The sequence below is a fragment of the Ruditapes philippinarum genome, unplaced genomic scaffold (assembly GCF_026571515.1).
Source record: "Ruditapes philippinarum isolate M1 unplaced genomic scaffold, ASM2657151v2 ctg1308_1_1_1_1, whole genome shotgun sequence".
Classification (NCBI taxonomy): Eukaryota; Metazoa; Mollusca; class Bivalvia; order Venerida; family Veneridae; genus Ruditapes; species Ruditapes philippinarum.
The window spans coordinates 62904-83455 of NW_026858950.1; the positions used below are offsets into that span (position 1 = coordinate 62904).

The 20552-nt window shown below is 32.6% G+C and overlaps 1 protein-coding gene across 2 annotated transcripts in view; it reads right to left on the reverse strand.

Moving 5' to 3' along the window:
• Positions 1-20552, reverse strand: part of LOC132754758 (thrombospondin type-1 domain-containing protein 4-like) — a 53404-nt gene that overhangs the window by 10348 nt on the left and 22504 nt on the right. For both annotated transcript variants that reach the window (XM_060745447.1, XM_060745448.1), the window contains exons 2-9: positions 20376-20454; positions 8160-8299; positions 7147-7204; positions 5462-5552; positions 4343-4473; positions 3505-3706; positions 2365-2537; positions 2072-2186 (exon numbers count right to left, since the gene is read on the reverse strand). In XM_060745447.1, coding sequence (XP_060601430.1) covers positions 2072-2186; positions 2365-2537; positions 3505-3706; positions 4343-4473; positions 5462-5552; positions 7147-7204; positions 8160-8299; positions 20376-20454 — 989 coding nt within the window. The remainder of the gene's footprint in view (positions 1-2071; positions 2187-2364; positions 2538-3504; positions 3707-4342; positions 4474-5461; positions 5553-7146; positions 7205-8159; positions 8300-20375; positions 20455-20552) is intronic.

Here is a 20552-nt window from a genome sequence, read left to right on the forward strand (position 1 = left end):
CAGTAAGGAAGCGTGTAGGTACATGATAATTATACTTCTAACCATTTTATCACGTCATTATATTGATTCCTGTTGATGAAGTGTATAGAAATGAAATGAAGAGAATGTAATATTTTACCTCTTACTTGTTTGAAAATATTAAACTGATAAACTTTGAATCGAATTCCTACATTTTTGGATTTAACAATCTCTCTTCTCTTGCAGTTGACTAAAAGATTTGGGACTATTTCTTATAGATGATACCTTTGGCATATTAATGCGCGCGGCATGAACTCGAGAGGTTCGTTCCATTTAAAGAAAGAAGCGCATATGAAAATTTCAAACATTTTAAACGAAATACCAGACAAGTAGATCTATATGATATATTATAAAATTTGTTGTTTGAACATACAAACATTTCATAAACTAAATTTTAATTTTACAATTTGTTGACTACGCTATTGATATACATTAACAGTTGTACATTAATAGATAGTGATTCCATGTACTTTGAAGGAAAGGAAATAAATGTAAAGAAATATACCAAAACAACAAAATCATAAATGTGTTAGAAAATTGAATTTAAAGCTACACAATATAAACTTTTTATGTTGATAAATAAATATCAAAACAGTTTACATATTATATTTATACATTTATTATATATTATTTTACTAAAGTTAATTTAATAACATTAATGTTAAAACAGTATACATGTATTAAAATAAGTTAACATACAAGGATATAGATAAAATTAGTAACGAAGCACATGATTAAAATCTCAAACCGAAAACAATTTTCTTGTATAATTTCGAATCGCTCTTATAATATATGTACGACCGTATACATGTATTTTTAGAATAACATAATTATGCTCATCGTCGTTATCGCCCTATGGACATGTACACCAGGGACGCATGTTCCGATTTGAATATGTCATTCTTTTTTCTTTTACTTGCATTTTACTTGCAAGCCTCATTATCTTATCATACAATGGACAGGTTCGCCGAGTCCCCGATATTTCGACTAACCGCAGCACATGCCAGACAGTGCCAAAACACCATTTTTGGGGAAGGGGCCTCAGCCTTTTTCTTGGGGAAAATATGCGTGATTTTGGCATACTTTGGGAAAAGGGGTCTTATATTTAACACAAACTTTTAACAAGTTCTTCAAAATAGAAAAGCAAAAAGCACTGGGGAATACAAATAAGGCAGTCAAAATCCTTAATTCAACACCATCATTTAATTAAATGTTCTAAATTCTATGGGAAATTTCAAAAGACTGGGGAATTTTAAGGACCAAACTGGGGAAAAAAACAGGTTAGTTTGGTTGGGGAAGTAGCCTATATTCGGCCCCTACAAAGAAGGGTTTTTTGGCCCTGCCAGATAATATTGGTCTGTTGGCGCCAGTTATGGTGTTCTTATTATAAAGGGAAACAATTCATATTGTGAAAGTATCTATATAACACAACAAGAGTTGCCGCTCATAGAATTAGAATGGTGATTCTTTCTTTTCTCTTTCTTACTTTTTTCTGTCTTTTTTGCTGGGTTATTGTAATGACAATGTTTCGGCAATTTTGCTTTGCTGTTCTGTTGTAGTAAGACAATGAGTGTCCCTTTGTACAATATTAAAACCACAAACGCGCATCTAAGTTGAAACACAGACCTTCCTAGCTTCCTTACAGAAAATAATCCGAAGTCCCTGTCAAGGTTCGAGCCTACAGCGGCGAGGGACAAGTGATTTTAGTCAGTGGCCTTTACCACTCGCCCAAAAGACAAGTAAGACATGCTAATCTTATTAAATACGTAAAATGTCGGAACATGTCGAATTTTCACAATTTACGACGAAGTTATGTCATAATAAGTTTTCTTTCAATATTGGTAAAAAAATAACAGTTGATTCTGTCTTGAAAAAAGAAATTGTTCTTGAAACACAGGAGATAAGACTTTTAATAGGCAAACACCAAATAAGTTTTAGACTGTTTCTTGATTAACATATTTGGTAAGCATGTATGGATAATATGTTTTCCCTTAAAAGATTTAGACATTACATATTAATGATGTTACAGTGTTTGTGTAAATAAGTTTACTACCTCCCTCTATATAAACAACTGGTGCTATCCCCTCCTCTTTTATACCATAATCTCTGTAATAAGTGGGCACACTGTATGAATAGTCTATACCCTCGTTGCTTCCATACGCCAGAATCTAAAACAATTTGAAAAAAAAAATCAAATATGTTCAAATACACGTGCAAATATTATTTTGCTTGCAAACAGTAAAGAAGCTTCAATATATTTCTTTTATTTACATTAAAATCATAATTATTTAATATTTTGTAAATTTAAGCAGTTTAATTTCAAAATACAAAAAAACAAGCACATACCATGACGTCAATTGAAACATCAATTGGTCCGTCGGCACGAATACATTCGTCGGGACAGTCGGGACCAGAATGTCGGTCATACGTGAAAGTAGTACCTAGAGCAGGGTAATCACCGAAGCGTGATAATCGGTATGCACTGTTAATCTGGAAGCTCCCGTCCGTCGCCTTCAAAGCTAAAAATAAAATCATTGATAAAATGTTCGACAAACTTCGGAACATTTCGGAATTAGAGCTGCCATGAAAGTGACGAATACCCCAACCCACATCTCTGTGACACAGGATTTTTTGTAAGTACATTTGTAATTATTTTGAAGCAGATAAATTGGGCTAGGTTTGAAAAAAAATTCAGGAAATATGTAAGTTAAACTATAATAAAGAGTTTGCACAAAATTGCCCGACATTTGACTTTCTAGGGCAACCTTGACATTGAGTCAAAATTGCCACACCCTTGACCATAAAGGATGACAATGTGTCGGCGCAGCGACAGCAAGAGTTCCGCACATCGCCTAAATAATGTGAACTTTTGAACCTGGATTGAAGAAGTTCGTTCAAGAAATATAGAAATATAATTGCAGCATTCGTTCTGCTGTCCTGCACAAGGGGGTTTACAGAGAAGTTGTCTGACATTTGACCGTAAATGGTGACCTTGACCTTAAGCTAACACAGTGGCAGCATGGTTTCTACATATTGCTATGTTAAGATGAACTTCTGACCCAAATTTGAAGAAAGTCCTTCATTGTGAATAGGTTTTATAGAACGGACACGATGGAGAAAAACCGACAGACGGATTGAATTCGCTTTGTGCATTTCTGAGTAAAAAGCTTTGCGATGATAAAACTAAATTAAATTAAATTAAAAAGATTTTTTTTGCGTCATAGTTATATAAAACTGTAATATAAAAATAACACATGTTTCTTAGGGTAATAATGCATATTAACAACCCGAGAACTGAAATAATTATTTCAGTTCTGCTTTTTCCATGATACCAGGCAGCCAGGGGAGAGAACTAGAACATTACGTTTTCTTTAGTCTAAATAGATTACTCGCCCTTGGAGAATATTGGAAAAATATTGACCGGATGATATTCATTTCCAGGATAACTCGATGTGACGACAGTCAAAATATGAATATGAGTTGTACCAAGATAATTTCGTGAGTTGCGATTTTCTTTGATCAGTATATTAGCTGCACCACGTGGTATCGTATCTATAGTACTGTAGCCAAATTTAACGCTGTCAGTAAATGATTTATGTATACGCTTGCACGTGTCATCATTTCCACCACACACGCCACACGTGTCAACCACAGTTTCTGACTCCACCACACCATCACAACCTATCGACTGCAATAAAAAATCGTTTTAAATTAGATAAAAATAAGATACAGCTCAATTAATATGTGAGATCATCAAAGACTCAGAAGAAGTATTAGAATATCTAAGCGATGAAACAAAGGTTGTCCGCGGCGAGTGGACTGTTCTTGGCCGTCAGAAGGCATGTCACATTTCCCTTCCTTGTTTGGAGGCGAAAGTTGTACCGTGTACTTTGACACTCTGAGTTTATACAATTATAAGCGTTCTTGAAGTGTTTAATAGCACAGACGCTTTAGAGTCAAACACCGCCCCACCAACACGTCTACACACGCCCCCGCCAACACGTCTACACACGCCCCGCCTACACGTCTACACACGCCCCCGTCTCTTTGTACCACCCCTATCAGCTTTCAGACAATAACTTTTAAGAAGGACGTTTTGAACACTTTACTCTTTACATGACTGAGCCTTGACGGTAACTTGGAATGTAAAATAAATGTGGAAATTGGTCTGATATTATCTATTTTCATTTCATAACTATTAATGTAACATACTTAACATTACTATCTTGTCACGAACGTTACATTGTCCTTCCATACAGATTATCCATCAAACAATCAACATTTTATTTATCAAATCATTTGTTAAATAATTTCACCAACTTACTTTACATTGCCCACCGATACAAGCCTCGTTCTGAGATTCTCCACAAGGCGATCCATCAGAAACGTTCCTTCCTAAACCGAGATAAAATCCAGCTCCCACTGGTCGACAAGCCATTTCACACTCCCTCAATGCTGGAAAATGGAGCAGTAATAAAATAATAAGATAAAGAACAACATTAAGAAAAATTTACGACAAGAGCGGTGGACAGTGTATCTAGTGGCTAAGTCACCAGGGCCACACCGGTTTTCATGTCTACAATCGCAAGTTTTCGGCTATTTCCGTAAAACATCGGATGTTTAGAGGAAGGAGTGGATATAATTACGTCATAAGTAAAATAGCCTGATTATGTTTTAGCATTGTCGAAACCTTCTGCGGTTATTCATAATCAATGTGTGACGGAAAGAGCCGAAGAAATTGCGATTGTTTTAGTGCATACTGACATCAATATCTCCATACAATTTCATTTTTTATGTAAATTTTTGTTCGAAAACTTAAAAAGTAAGAGTGAAAAGCATAAATAAACTTTTTTTATGTGGCCTACTTACATCTAATTGCTGTGAACTATTTTTTTTTTGTAATCTCCCTGCAAAAACCTCTGCATATGCTTGATAAGCCTTCTATTATCTGCGGGACTTATTTTGCAATTTATGCGCGCAATTTATGTCAGAAACATTCCAATATAATTAATTCAAGTTTACATCACTACATTTTATCACGATTTTTAAATTGGAAAAAAGACTGAAATGTAAAATCTGCGCATGTTTCCTACGCAATTTCTGCGGAAGATAATTAAATGACAAGCAGAGTTTATTCTAGCCTATAATTCTATAGCATTTTGGTACGGGATTGAGTAGAGTTTGCAGATTTTAGTCATCACAAAGCCCAAATGTGATCTGGTGGAAAACTACTTAAATGACTAGTTTATATAATAATATGACATTCTTCTTTATATTTTCAACCGTAAAGAAATAAAATAGCGTCTCACACACTTGTACAATATGGATTTTATTTCTTCCCATGCTATACAAATTAAATGTAGCAGAATATACAATAATTTATTCACATTACGTTTATTGATATATAAGACTTAAACATGCGATTTTGAGAAGAAAAGCATACGGTGTGTGTACGGAATCCAGTGGTATCTTTTCCCGCCATACAGCCGCATCTCTAATTCGCGACAACTGTGTTCAACTTGCTTTATACAACCCTGCAATTAATGATAAAGTTTATAGAACATTGTTATAATACGTATCAAACCGGAGACAAATATGATATCCCACTTTATTACTATGGTGATTGCACACTTAATAACTATTGTGATATCACACTGCCTAACTATTGTGTTATCTCACTGCACAATAATGGTGATATCACACCGCCTATTGTGTTATCACACTACACAATAATGGTGATATCACACTGCCTAACTATCGTGTTATCACACTGCACAATAATGGTGATATCACACCGCCTAAATATTGTGTTATTACGCTACACAGTTGTGTAATCAGTCATGTTACACTACATAATCGTATTTTTATAACAGTTCGTGGTGGTTTCATAATAAAGAAAAAATGTGTCATTCGAAGCAAGTTGATCTAAAATTGCATGTGATTTTTTTACGTTGAAAATTCCCCTACCGGAAAAAAATGACATTGATTTTTTAAAGATAAGAAGGAAAGAAAAAACAATTCGTCGACATATGTCTAGATATAATAGATAGTATAATAACAACATATCAATCACAGAAATCTCACTCTCACGGCGAGACAAACATGATTCTTTTATTTCTTCCTTGATAATAAAGCTTAGCAACCCTGTTGTATAACATGCAACAAAACATGTAATAAAGATAATTTACACTTGAAAATGTTCTTAAGAATACATGGCAAATCTCGACATGCCATCTCTACTCTGAAGTCTGAATCTCATATCTAAACAATTTTATGATAACATGTTTTATAGAATTGCAGCAGAAATTGTTAATGTAGCATACGTAGTATTAAACAATTTACTTCCCGTATATTAAATGCCCATATGCCTCAGAAATGCTTTTATCTATATATCTCAAAATCATTTTATTATTGATGGCTTGTCATAGTTTCATTTTATTATTGATGGCTTTTCATAGTTTCATTTTATTTTTGATGGCTTTTCATAGTTTCATTTTATTTTTGATGGCTTTTCATAGCTTCATTTTATTTTTGATGGCTTTTCATAGCTTCATTTTATTTTTGATGGCTTTTCATAGTTTCATTTTATTTTTGATGGCTTGTCATAGTTTCGAAAAAGTTTCTCATTGGTAATATACATATATATTGCTTCTGTTGCTTTTTGGCGTTAATAGAGGTATCATGGTTTAGTATTTTGTATGGAAGTTAAATTACTAGTTCTTTTGTATTTGCTTCTTTTCATAACAAATAACTTCACATTAAGCTCCACTCTCTTCAGGTGATAAGCTTCTTATATGCTCTAAAACAATTGTTAACACACTATGAAACTTATGTTTGCCCTTTCCGATGAAGGGAAAATATATTTGTTTCAGAGATATACTGTGCCTTTAAGCAAATTTGTTTGCACGAACTCTTTCATCGATCTAAGTTCTGTGATGGTATGATTCGTGATGTAATTATTTAAAGTCATGATATGAGACATTGTTTGGATGATTGTTAACATCACATAGTGCTTAGGTAGATGGAAATATACATATCCCCGTGTGAGTCCTACATTCGTATGATAAAGATTTATTTAATGAGTTACATATAACACTAGTTTCACATAAAACTGAATAAAACATTTACCGTTATTTCGCATATCTTTATTTCTTCACCTTTACCTATACAGGCGTTAGAAAATGTTCTGAAAAGAAAGACAAAAAATAAATTAAAATAATGCGGCGATGAATCGATGTTATACATGAAAGCTAACATATGTAATCTCTAATCTCTTATTTGTATGTACCACAGTAGATCAGCGAAATCAGTGTATCCTGTCTTGCGAGCATATATAATCCTTTGTGTATACCATGTATTGCGATTACAATTAGATACTTGGAAGCCCATTTATTTTAATTTGAATCTTTCTTCCGAGAACAGAATTTAGACTTGTTTATATACCCGTTATACAATATGACTTGAACTTTTCGGTGGAAAAGGGAGGAAACGGCAATGTTATTTCGTTTAAATGCTTCCGCCCCTACCATACCGTTGAATTTGTTTGGGGGTGGGGGAGGGGTAGGGATAGGGAGAGTATAGGTGGGATGTTATTTTTTTTCTTGTTGCTTTTGATTAATTTTTTTTTGTGATTGGGAAGATTTCACGAATATACTTAACGTCTATGACGAATAGTAATTTCAAAATAGTCCCTTTTTAACTACTTCTTTAACATAAAATCAACAATAATATGAATGTTGTAACCATGTAATTATAGGAAACTGAACATGCGCCCTCTAGAAATTCGTTACACATCGTGAAAACTTGGCACTATTTCTTCAGTCGGTGATTGACAAAACCTCATTAACGTCAACATCGCTATTTTCGAACTCAAAGAAACAAAAATAAACAAAAGTATACAACCATTTGTCATTCATAATAAATGATAGATTGTCAGCATTTAACCTTGTAGCAGTACAATTTTTATATTTTTGTGTACCCTAATTGCAAAAATGGCTCGTTTAACACACTACTAACTTTCTCAAGTCTACTTTTTATTCATGATAAAAATTGAATCTCAAGAAATTATCTTGGATTTAACATTGGTTTTCTATTTTTTGTTTTACTGTTTTACATAGTGCTGTTAATTTTCATCTGCGTACCCAGTTAAAGTAGATCGGCAGTCACGTGACCGTGTATTAATTCCTGTGCCGCAATCTACGGAACAAGCCGACCATTCGCTCCAAATATCCCATCTCTGATTCGGAATGTTTCGGTAGTTATGGTGCCCTTCGTGCCTTTGCTGAAAAATACAAGATAATTTTAACAATTTTAATTATACAATTACACATCACTCAATTAACAGAGAAGACTTATTTTCGGGCCAACAATTTCTAGAACAAACAACAATGTTTTATTGAAATTAAACTTTCGAAATATCGATGGTGTTTCGTTTACTAACAGCCTTAACAACATAATAAACTAAAGGCCATGTAATATAAAAAAAGGAACCAACAAGTAAATGAACCTCCGTTTGCAATCTATTGACCTGACAAATAATATAAAGTTACATTGTGACCCAACAATATTATATTAAATAAATATAATATATGTTATCAGTTCGTGAATTTCCGACTGAATGATGATATTGTATCTGTACTCGCATGTTCTCGACCCTTTCCGTCAAACTTCGGATAAGAACCACGAACACAATAGTAAGAATTCAGAACGGATACGGTATTTCGGTCTCACCTTCGCTGTAAACAAATTGTAATTAAATGCAGCAGATGCTGACTAATTTTATTCCGATATATCGAGTAAAAGTCAAGCTAAATTAAGTAAATTTAAAGATATAAAGGAAACAATATATTATTTATAAACATATTTTTATGTTTGTAGAAACAGCAAGTAAAATGTCTATCTGTTGACATTCATTCGGATTTGTTTCCAGTTGTACATCATTAGGCATTTTTAAATTGATTATAGTTGTCAATATATTCTCAATCATAATTTTATCGAGATAGAAATTGTTTGGACGTCAAATATATACATTTGTTATACATTATCAAAGATTGAATTCTCTGTTAAAACCACGTGGTAGAACTACTTTTAATCCGTATTAAAATCTGCCTCTGTAGCACTCTAGTCACAACAAAATTACCTGAAAATGGCAGACTCGGTTTGATTGAGTCAGAACATGAGGGAAAATGAAAAAGTGCTCTCTTTAGCACCGGCTTGAGCGGTACTCAATTTTCAACACTAATTAATGATACCGAAGGACCAGAAAAATATAACAACACTGAAGTGAAGTACGGAGCTACTTTTTACAGCTGCCACACGGCACCTGATACCTACTTTCGACTAAGTCCGAGGTTATTATGAATAATAGCCAAGGTGTTCCGATTGATTGTATCTACTTTACCATTGCCAACACAAAAACTTTCTCATTAGTTACATTTTTGGCAAGAAATTTCAGAGATAGACATGAAGTCATTTCTTATTCAATTTTGTAATTGGCATTTTAATACAAAAAAAATTGGTTAGTTATTACACCATCAACAAGTTTATTTTAGGTAAGCAATTACTAAATTAAATTTAAATTGCTTTTAAAGTAGCAATTCGTAATTAAACGTGTAATCATGATTCCAAAAGAACTTTAATTTTGTGCTGAGTAAGGTTAATTATTTTAAGTGTTTATGCGCGTGCTTTCCTGATATCTGTACAGTAATCAACAGAAAAAAAATTTCGTAGTTCATTCTACAATGCTTAACTGTTTTAAATTTAGTTTCTGAATGATATATTTTACTTGTTTTCTGAATATTTAGATGTTATTATTTTACCTCTATAATTGTAAAGACTTATTTTTTATCTTTTGTTTTTATTGGCTGTGGATTGAGTGTGTGATGTTAGGTTTTATAGGAGAGAAATAAGTTAAAGTTAAATATTGAAAAACATTTGTCAATATTATCTGAAATGTAATTGTACTATTGTTTCTATTTATATTTTAATTAATTGATTAATTATCTTTTAAATTAATAAATTAATTTGTATATTGATTTAAAAGATAATTAAATATTACCATAAGTATGTTCTTGTCGGCAGAGCTCTACACTGGAGTATCCGAGCTCATACAGCGCTTTACTTTGTTCGTTCATTCCTTCCTTCCTTCAATTTTAGAAGGAAAACGTATATACGTTTTGAATAATTTAAGATATCTGGGACACTATTTGTATCTAACAATAAAGAAATGTTTTATTCTTTGAACACAAAGTGTACTTCCAAATGTCTGTTTAAAAAAGTAGGTTTACGCATATTTAATTAAGGAGAAGTTTGTTATTAATACAAAATTAACTGCATTCAGCAAATTTATTAAATATTTAATTATTTACTGTACCATCAAAACTATTTGCGGAAATAAAAATCATAGAAATCTAATTGTGCCTATGAATAAATTTCACTTCACAGAGAAAAGTTAATTATTTCAGAATCCCGTCTCTGCTTGTAAAACAAATTTTATAGGAAACGGGGATATACTTATACAATTATGTTCGAGGTAAAATAATTAGGTAAACCCCGCCATTTTTCTTATATTAAGAAGTTATAAGCGTCCTGGTAACGCGGAGCAACTGAAAATCTACACAACTTGTCGCTTTACCCGGAAAGTGGTGAAGTTGGCCAAACTAGCAAAATATTTAATAAATACCACAATATCTGAGAATGATCGCCATGAGGTATTTTAAATGATGTTTCGATATCATGAACAAATTCAAAGCCTGTTTGAATGCACCAACACCCGTGAACTTCTCGGCTACTGACTTTGATTTTAACATTTGATAGATACAGCAGAGCATACGAGTCTTATTTTGATTTATTTAATTTTAATTTTAAAGTATGTTAATATGTTTGGATTTCGTTACATTAAATCACGATGTACCACAAAGTATCTTTGCAAGGAACACAAACGGGGCCTTCGGCGGCCATGTGCTTATGGTCATATACTTCAAACCATTGGTCCCTTATCGTTGTTCGAATCCCGCCAGGACTTTTGGATTTTTTTCACGTGGGGATGCTATTTCAGCAAGCTTACGGACCGTTGTTGGTTCTATTCTGGTTCCCGAGGTCTTCCTTCACCAGTAAACCTGAAAAGTCGCCATTTCTCCATGCGTAAAATCCAACAACAACGACGACAACAACAACAACAACAAAATTATTTTTAAAACAACACAAATGTCGGTAGGCATTTGTATACCTGAATGTTTGCAATATGAAATTTATACTTTGGCAAGAAAAGAATTAATTAATTAATTAATTAATTAATCGTCTTTTCTATGGACGAACTGTATAAAAAGGAAAACACGTTGTACCGTTATATCACGTTGCTTGAATTATCCAAACCTCATAAATCTAAAATCTTCTAAATTTTTTTCTGTCTGGGAATTTAGTAATATACAGCAGATTATTGTGTGACAATAGTGCACAGCGACGTAATCTTTACACAAATTTTAATTTCATGAACAGCTAAAATTCCGATGACAGCATGGAGCTAAAATTTCCCAGCATGCCAAATTAATTATAACTCGCTACCATTACCCATCAAGTTCCACTACAAGTAAATAGTTTCACGTAACACATATAGTTTATTTGATCTTTTTCGGAGGCTTATCTTAAAATAGAACATTTTTCAATTGAGAATTTAATTAAATGCATGTTTATTTACGTGTTCAGAATTAAACATTTATGAAATCTAGCATACGAAATAAGTATAATATTTTAGATTAAACCCTTAACAAATACTGGTTAAACTTTTATGATAAAAGTAGACTACATCATTTAGTACAATTATACTATTGCACAGCAGAACGTAACTACACAGTGATCTCCACCACAAACATTTTTTATCAATATTTTGACTTTTTTTTTTAGCTTTTGAATTTATCTTTCATTATTTTGTATACTTTTGATAAATTTTTGATAAGCTGTAACGAACGTACGTAAAGTTAAAAATGAAACAGAAAGAGAAAAATGACGTTAGATTTTCTATGTAACGTTAATCATCACGTGACGTCTGTACAATTATGCCAAGGGAGGTAATCACTGTGATGAGTTTGAACAATGCCGTGCACTATATATTATTCTACACTACAGTGCATATTCACTACGTTATCATATAAAGTTAATTCGCAAAATTTCAATTTCTCACAGCAGTGAGCAGTATTATATTGGTGATATAAGTAATATGAAATTAGGCAAAGCCTATGAACGGGGAAGTCGTTAAAAATTCCTTTCATTTTTTCCGTTTTAAAAGTGTCATTCGGTATTTCATGCACCACTTCCGTTTTCACTCGGAACACTCGACGTTTATTATTTATCCGAAAAGTTGAGATTTGTTCCGTTATCGGAATACACCGTCTTTTATCATTGAGTTACATTGTAAATGGCGGCGCCTAACTAGAACTGACACTGAAAATTTCATTGATAGGTATAGAATTCTATATATTTTTTTTTATTTGATTTTCTTTTAAATATACACGTGTAGTCTATAGCCGGGCAAGCCAAAGGACTTTGACTTCCCCGTATTATATTGATGATATAAACGTCATAAATGCCTATTGAAAATCCACGTTACAACCGTACAATTTTACAAATCTTTACGATATCCGGACAATTCCCCTTATTTACAGATGCACTTTAAGCTGATAACGGAAGCTTTAAAGCAGGAAGGAGACATATAATCATTGGATGACTGCAATTCTAATCATCACCTAAATATCCAAACTAAATATGTCAATACGTGATTTAAAATATCTCAACTTTTACAAATATAAAAATAACTATAAAAAAACGCTAAATAAAATATCAAATAATTTTAAACAGCGAGTGTGATTTTTAGTTTGATCTTCTTATTGTCTGCTGGTGCAGTACACGCCTGACATTTAATGAAAATTAATTTATTTACAAATTGATGTAAAATTAAACTATTCTTGTCTGCCTTTAGCTCATGCCCAATTTCCCAGCAGTTTACAATCAATTTACCAACGTCTTACAATCAATTTATCTTAATAATTTGATTTAAAACTGAAAGTACAACAACATTCCGTCGGTTTCACCAAGGTTAGAATGTGGTAATATTTCACACTTTAAAAACCTACACTGACAACAATTAATCGCTTGTGATTAAATTGGTAAATATACAAATTCTTCTTTCTTCAAAAACATCTGTTCCTCATAAAACAGTAAATATACCAAATCAGATTATTATAATTCAATAAGCTTATTGACATATAAAATCATTTAAAGATAAGGTCCAAAATATAATAGCCTAAGAGCTTAGGGCCAATTTATAAAAAAAAAATTGCCCTAATCTGAAAGAAGTCTCTTCCTAACTAAATTCTATGTCTTACAACATTTTGCATTCACAACGCTTCAGAATCCAAGATGGCGTCCGACATGGCCGCCGATTTTATGCAAAACGGGTCTATATTTTATAATGATAGTTTTTACAGCAAAGCTTATACCGTTTTCGATAATAATGTGTACATACCTTGGAATCTGAAGTGTTGTGAAAACAAAATTTTGTAAGATTAACATTTTTGTTAAGAATAGACTATATACTTGCTCTGGTCAAAGTTTCAGATTTGGACAAAAAAAAAAATAATAAATAAATAAAAAAAAATGAATAATTGGGCCTCAGCTCTTAGGCTATAAGTCCAGCACCCGACGTCCAACGGCCCTAGCACTCCATAAAAGATCTAACTTCATCGGACAATGTTTAATATTTTTCATGATATTTCTTTATAAAACCTTATGTACATGTATATTTTTCAACAGTTACATTCATATCCAAAATAGTACCCTCTTAGTTATGATATTATTGGTGACATGTCCATAACAAAGCGAATGTGTAAATTGAAATAAAATACCCTTTCTAAAATAAGATTATAATCGCAGATGATCGTACAGAAACATATTTGTAAATTTGCTGACTTTAGCAAAATTCAGAAGAAAATACACTTCTCTATTTAAACATTTGTTTTTTATCTTAAAGACAGTTTGCATGTCAAACAGACAGCAAACCTACGACATAAACATGACAGAATGATATCAAAACAACAGTATGTGTTACTAGAATAGATCAATGAAGCATGTGTTCGTTTAGATTTATAAATAATTAACCACATTCTCAATTTGTGCATGGTTAAACACTTCATAAAATCTTTTGATGTTACCACTCACAAATATAACCTCTGTAATAGACTAATCAAAGTTAAAATCTGCTTCACCGAGAAATAAAATAATGCCGTTCAAATTGCGACATCAAATATGAACTTGTAGATAAACTCATATATGATGCAATGATCACATGATACAAAAACCACGTGATACAATGATCACATGATGCAATGATCACATGATACAAAATTACGTGATGCAATGATCACATGATACAAAAATCACGTGATGCAATGATCACATGATGCAATGATCACATGATACAAAAATCACGTGATGCAATGATCACATGATACAAAAATCACGTGATGCAATGATCACATGATTCAAAAATCACGTGATACAATGATCACATGATGCAATGATCACATGATACAATGATCACATGATGCAATGATCACATGATGCAATGATCACATGATACAATGATCACATGTTATAATGATCACATGATATAAAGATCACATGATCAAAATTATTACTGATTGGTTATATCGATGTTATGATTGAACAGTCACAAGTAGTAGTATCATCAATAAACAGTGGCAGGAAAAGAAACAGTAGCCAGGAACAGTAACAGATCAGTTACAGTATATATAGCAGTAACAGTAGGAGTGTCAATAACAGTAGCAGTAGCAGTAGAATTTACAAAAGCATTATAAGTTACTGTAATAGTAGCAGTAACGAGAGCAGTCACAGTAGCAATAGCCATTATTACAGTTGCAGTAACAATGACAGTTACAGTAGCGGTAAAAGTAACAATTACAGAACAGTAACATTAGCAGGAACAGTAACAGTAGCAAGAAAAGTAACAGTAACAGTAGCAGGAACAGTAATTGTAGCAGAAGCAGTAACAGTAGCAGAAAAAAAGAAACAGTAGCAGGAACAGATACAGTAGCAGGGACAGTAACAGTAGTAGAAGCAGTAACAGTAGCAGAAAAAAGAAACAGTAACAGTAGCTGAAACAGTAGCAGGAACAGAGACAGAAACAGTTGCAGAAGCAGTAATAGTAGCAGCAAAAGAAACAGGAACAGTAACAGTAGCAATAGCCATTACAGTAGCAGTAACAGCCACAGTAACAGTAGCAGTAACAACAACAGTAGCAGTATCAGTGATAGTTACAGTAGCGGTAAAAGTAACAATTACAGTACAAATAGTAATTCAACACCATGCCGGTACATAGTAGGAAAAATTTCTATCCTTATAAATGATTTTGTTCTGCATAATACCCGTTTAAAAAATGTTTATTCTTCACTTTCACAAAAACCGAAAATATGATGCACTGTTTATCTTATACTTTATTTTTCTATTACAAACAGATGAATTGATGCGATAAAAGTAATTTATTACGTAATTAACTGTTCATTTTAGACACTTTGAATCCTGCCAAGTACCTTTAAAAACAAATAAATGAATCTAAATATCTATTGTTATACTTCACCCTTAGGAATTTACAGATGTTACATGGAACATTCGTGCTAAATGTAAATCAAACTTTACTCGAAGATTTGATCCATATGTAATTCACACACTATTTAGTGATTCTCAAAGCAGTAAAGTTCGTACTTAAGTTAAAACATTGCTAAAAACTAGTGACTAAACTAGAATTAAGAATTTCTTGCAGTGTTTCTCACAGAACAATAAAGTTCATTCTGGAATAAGTTCTCAGTTATAAATTCTTGAAAGCACTTAAAGCATTTTGTGTTTCTCATAGCAGAAATGGTCATATCTTCAAACTGAAGTTCAATGGATTTGAACTGTATTTTGCCCAGTAAAAAATATTTATACTTTAAAGCTGCATGCATTAAGATGAGCCAAAATATTCCTAAAAAATAAAACTTGAAAAAAAAATGCACTAAAATTTTAAGAAAAATTAAGATATCCAAAATTCAAGTTATAAATTACATGTTATGTGCGACTAAGGCTTGATTTTGCTATATGTATGTATCACCGTTTCCTACTGCGTTACTAACTATTTTGACTACTTTTTGATAATTTATGTGGATTGCAAATACCGTTTGTAATTTGTAAATTATTTTCTTTGTTCACTTTACGTTATTTTATTTTTTAAATACATTTTTGTAATTTTAATGAAAATAAAATTTGTATGAATCTGGAGGCATCTGAAGACAGATGAACCTTCTTCGTTTAGCACATATTAGCTACATACGTGCATATCTTAAGCTACATTATAAAATTATCAGCCGCGTCAACGTTAAATGATGACTGTTATCAAAGATCGGAACACAGACGTTTGTGCGAACACACAGAGAGACATCTTATATCAGCAAAATTTCAAAACGCCTACTTCAGAATGTTCCCATAAAATACAACACACCTGTTGCACGTGCACTATAATTGTTGTTTATATTACTATCCGACGTTACATCTGGTTTTACATGTCTGTGGTTACTGCACACTTTAAATGTCGACATACATTCGCTTCAAGCTAAAGCATTTTCTTCATATAAAATGACTTCCAAAAGCAAAAAACTCAGACCCGTCTAAATATTAGGCATTTTAGGACAAAAAAAGGTATGCTAAGTCAACAAATTTTTTTACGAGTTATTCTGATATAAAACAAGTTCGCAATATATTACTGCGTGCAGCTTAATCTGCTGTAACCAAAAATGTTGAGCCTATGTCACAAGTATGCAGCCATGCCAGCCTGACATCCGGGTATTTTACCTTCAATTTCTTGTAAAATATCAAGTACGTTTCACGTGACGGTGTGAGTCAGGCCCTCATTCGGAATAACTCGCCGTTTTTTTTTTTTGCCTAAACGCCGATGTTCATCTCGGTTTCCTATTTTAAAATGTTTACTTGAACTTCGTAGAATTTAAAAGTTCACCCATTCATAGCATTGGCCGAGTATAATAGAGTTTGACGAATTCTAAAATACTGGGCTATGTATATGTCTGTATTCAGTATTAAAAAAGATATTCTGAATTTCATAATTATTTTCTTTTTATACACTAGTATATTATGACGATTTTTATTGTTTTAATGTTGTTGTTTTTTAATTTAAGATCACTCTTTTTCTATTAAATAAAGAACTCAAGTTGATATGATTACCATCCCAGTATCATTGATCTACCTGTCAGTGCCACTTCAATTTATCGTCTGCTGTAACATAATTTACGAGTCATTCCATTACAAGAAAGTAAGAAATAAAAATAGTCAGAAAAAAAAAGTCAAACGGAACGTTCTGTTTCCCAATTGAGTCGAAATGTACCAAAATAATAGAATCTGAAATTGTGTACATTTAGTTAATTTCATCATCAACTAATCATGCTTTTTCTTGTTCTTTAAATTCTAACGCCTCTTTAATATTATTGTAAATAAAATCCGTCTATTACATATCTGCTTACATTGCATGTTAATATAACACACGGGCGACAAATCTGTTTAATGAGGCACGGGCGACAACTCTGTATAAATGAGGGACGAGTGACAACTCTTTTTTAATGATGCACGGGCGACAACTCTTTTTTAACGAGGCACGTGCGACAACTTTTCCTTAATGAAGCATGGGCGACAAGTTTGTTTTAACGAGGCATGGGCGACAACTTTGCTATTATGAGGTACAGGAGACAAATTTGCTTTATTGAGGCACGGGCGACAACTCTGTTTGAATGAGAATGAGTTACAGGCGAAACCTTTGTTTTAATGAGACACAGGAGATAACTTTGTTTTATTGAGACACGGGCGACAACTCTGTTTTAATGAGGCACGGGCGACAACTCTGTTTAAATGAGGGACGGGCGATAACTTTTTTATATGAGGCACAGGAGACAACTTTGTTTATTGAGGCACGGGCGACAACTCTGTTTGAATGGGGTACGGGTGATACATTTTTTTAATGAGGCACGGGCGACCACTCTGTTTTAATGAGGCATGGGCGATAACTCTTATTTTACGATGCACGAGCGACAACTTTGCTTTAGCATGTCACGGACAACAACTTTGTTTTAATGAGGCACGGGCGGCAATCGCAGTTTGAAATTTGCCAGGTTTTGTAAAATGGCATCAGTTCATGTAAGACCGGACAGAAGAATCGAAAAAAAAGTTTAAATATTTAATAAAAGCTTGCCGAATTTATCGAGGTGATGTAGAATGGTCTTATAACCTTCACAATCTAGGAATTCATGTCAAATACTTTGTTTTAAATGAATACTTCTCTGATTTAATTCGATAAGAATTAAAGATATAACAGAATATATAGATCTTTAAAGTCGACTCGAAACAAATAACATTTATATATTTGATTTTTCCTCCCATGTTTAATTCAGCTGTTACTTTATATTTTTATTTTCTGTTTATAATTCTTGCAAACAAATTTTATCTTCAATAAATCATCTAAATCAAGACAGCGAAAGCGACGCGTGCAGACGACATTAAATCTATATCTACTCTAAATTGTAAAGAACGCGCACGCGCCAAATACTTAGTTTTTTATGGTCTGCTTTTTGAAGTTGTTCTTTCATCTTCAAGAGCGTAAGAAGTGTACACTATTTTAAGGATTTCTGTAAATATATTTAATAAAAACTGCATTTCTTCTAATTACTTACATATGAGGTCTGTCATACACACGAAACACGTACAACCCGTTTTAAAATCTAAACTCCATTTTGCTCTAAATTAGCTATATACTTACCTCTGTGCATTTTTACTTTATCCTTTTTTGTAATCGTTATTCATATTAGAAAACTTTCAATTTAATCAATAAGATTTCATCATCATTATCATTATCACCATCATTATCACCATCATTATCACCATCGTTATCATCATCATCATCATTATCATCATCATAAAAATAATGATAATAACAACAAAGATTATAACTACCCCTATTGATTATATTTCTTTTGTGGGCTATAAGCGGGGGAGTCAATCTATTAATTGGGCGACTTGCCGGCTGCTTCTTTTTGTTTCATTCGGAAACGAAATACAGGACTATGTCCCGTATTTTACTATGTCAAATACATGTATAGCATAGGTCTGTACTCCGGGACAGTGTTTAAATGTTTAACTTTATGTTCAGTTCTAAAACAAACGACAGTTCATTTTTTTTTGTAATACAAATTGATGTCATTAACTTTATCATTCAGTTACGAATAGGCTCGAACAAATTATCTCCAGTAGGTTAACACATTGTGAAGCCTAATGTGACAAAAATCATTGAAAAGTTTATATTTTGGGCCAATTTTGTATATTATGGGCACATCCAATCACATGTATGATCTTTTTGTTTATAAACAGATTCTGATAAAGGACACGAGTCCAAGTACATTGTATATAAAGTTTGTTATTGTTTCATAAAATTATCTTAACAATGCTACTTAATTATCATCTCTTTTTAATTTTCAGCCGTTCTTTATTTTCCCCACCAATGTTGTAATCATTTTATAATTAGAAGTGCAGGAAGTTTTTGTTGAATAACTAAGAACACCTGCACGAGCGCGTTATTAGCACGATCCAATCTTCTGTTACGACATTTTCATCGTAAGCGTAATTAACTGAAGTACCTTGTAAGTTATGTGATTATCGTATAGTCAAATTAACCGTTTACTATCACTTTAAAATTGGCATGAATACCAATGCATCATCCATTGTGACTCGTCATGCAAAAGACCAACAGGTTGTCATGGAAACATTTTTTTATTTTTAAAAGGTTTATTACAGATTGACACGTAATGGACTATATACGCGCTGATGAGATATTTCTTTCTTGTATCAATTGAGGACAACAACAAAGGAGCCCAGTGATATATTTAACATATATATACACATCATGATCTCACTTATTGGAGGCCCGTTAACGTTTTCGTAATTCTCTTTGAATTGAGACTATGTACCGAAATAATGCCATAACTAATATAGTGTCAGCTTGAAGACAACACACCATATCTTGTCAGCTTCTGTATATAATTGTTTCTCATTTGCCCAGTACATATTTGCATTAAAATATATACTCCCATCAGATATTATGAACAATTAGGGATGGATATAATAATGACAGCATACGGACAAAACCGCACTAACTATAACTTATTTTAATAATTCGCAAAATCACACTAATGTAACTTATTTTTTTAGGATGGCCAAGCAATTCATATTAACAATGGTGAAAAAAAAATACGTACCTTTTGATTTTCTTGAGCACTTGCCGATCTAGCGGTGAAATGTATGTACAGCAGTACTAATGGAATGGTAAATCTGATCCTGAAAATATAAATGTATACAAGATAAAAATAATAAAAATAATCCTTATTTAAAATGTTAAACAATGTTTGGAAATATATCTGTGAAATATGGGACCA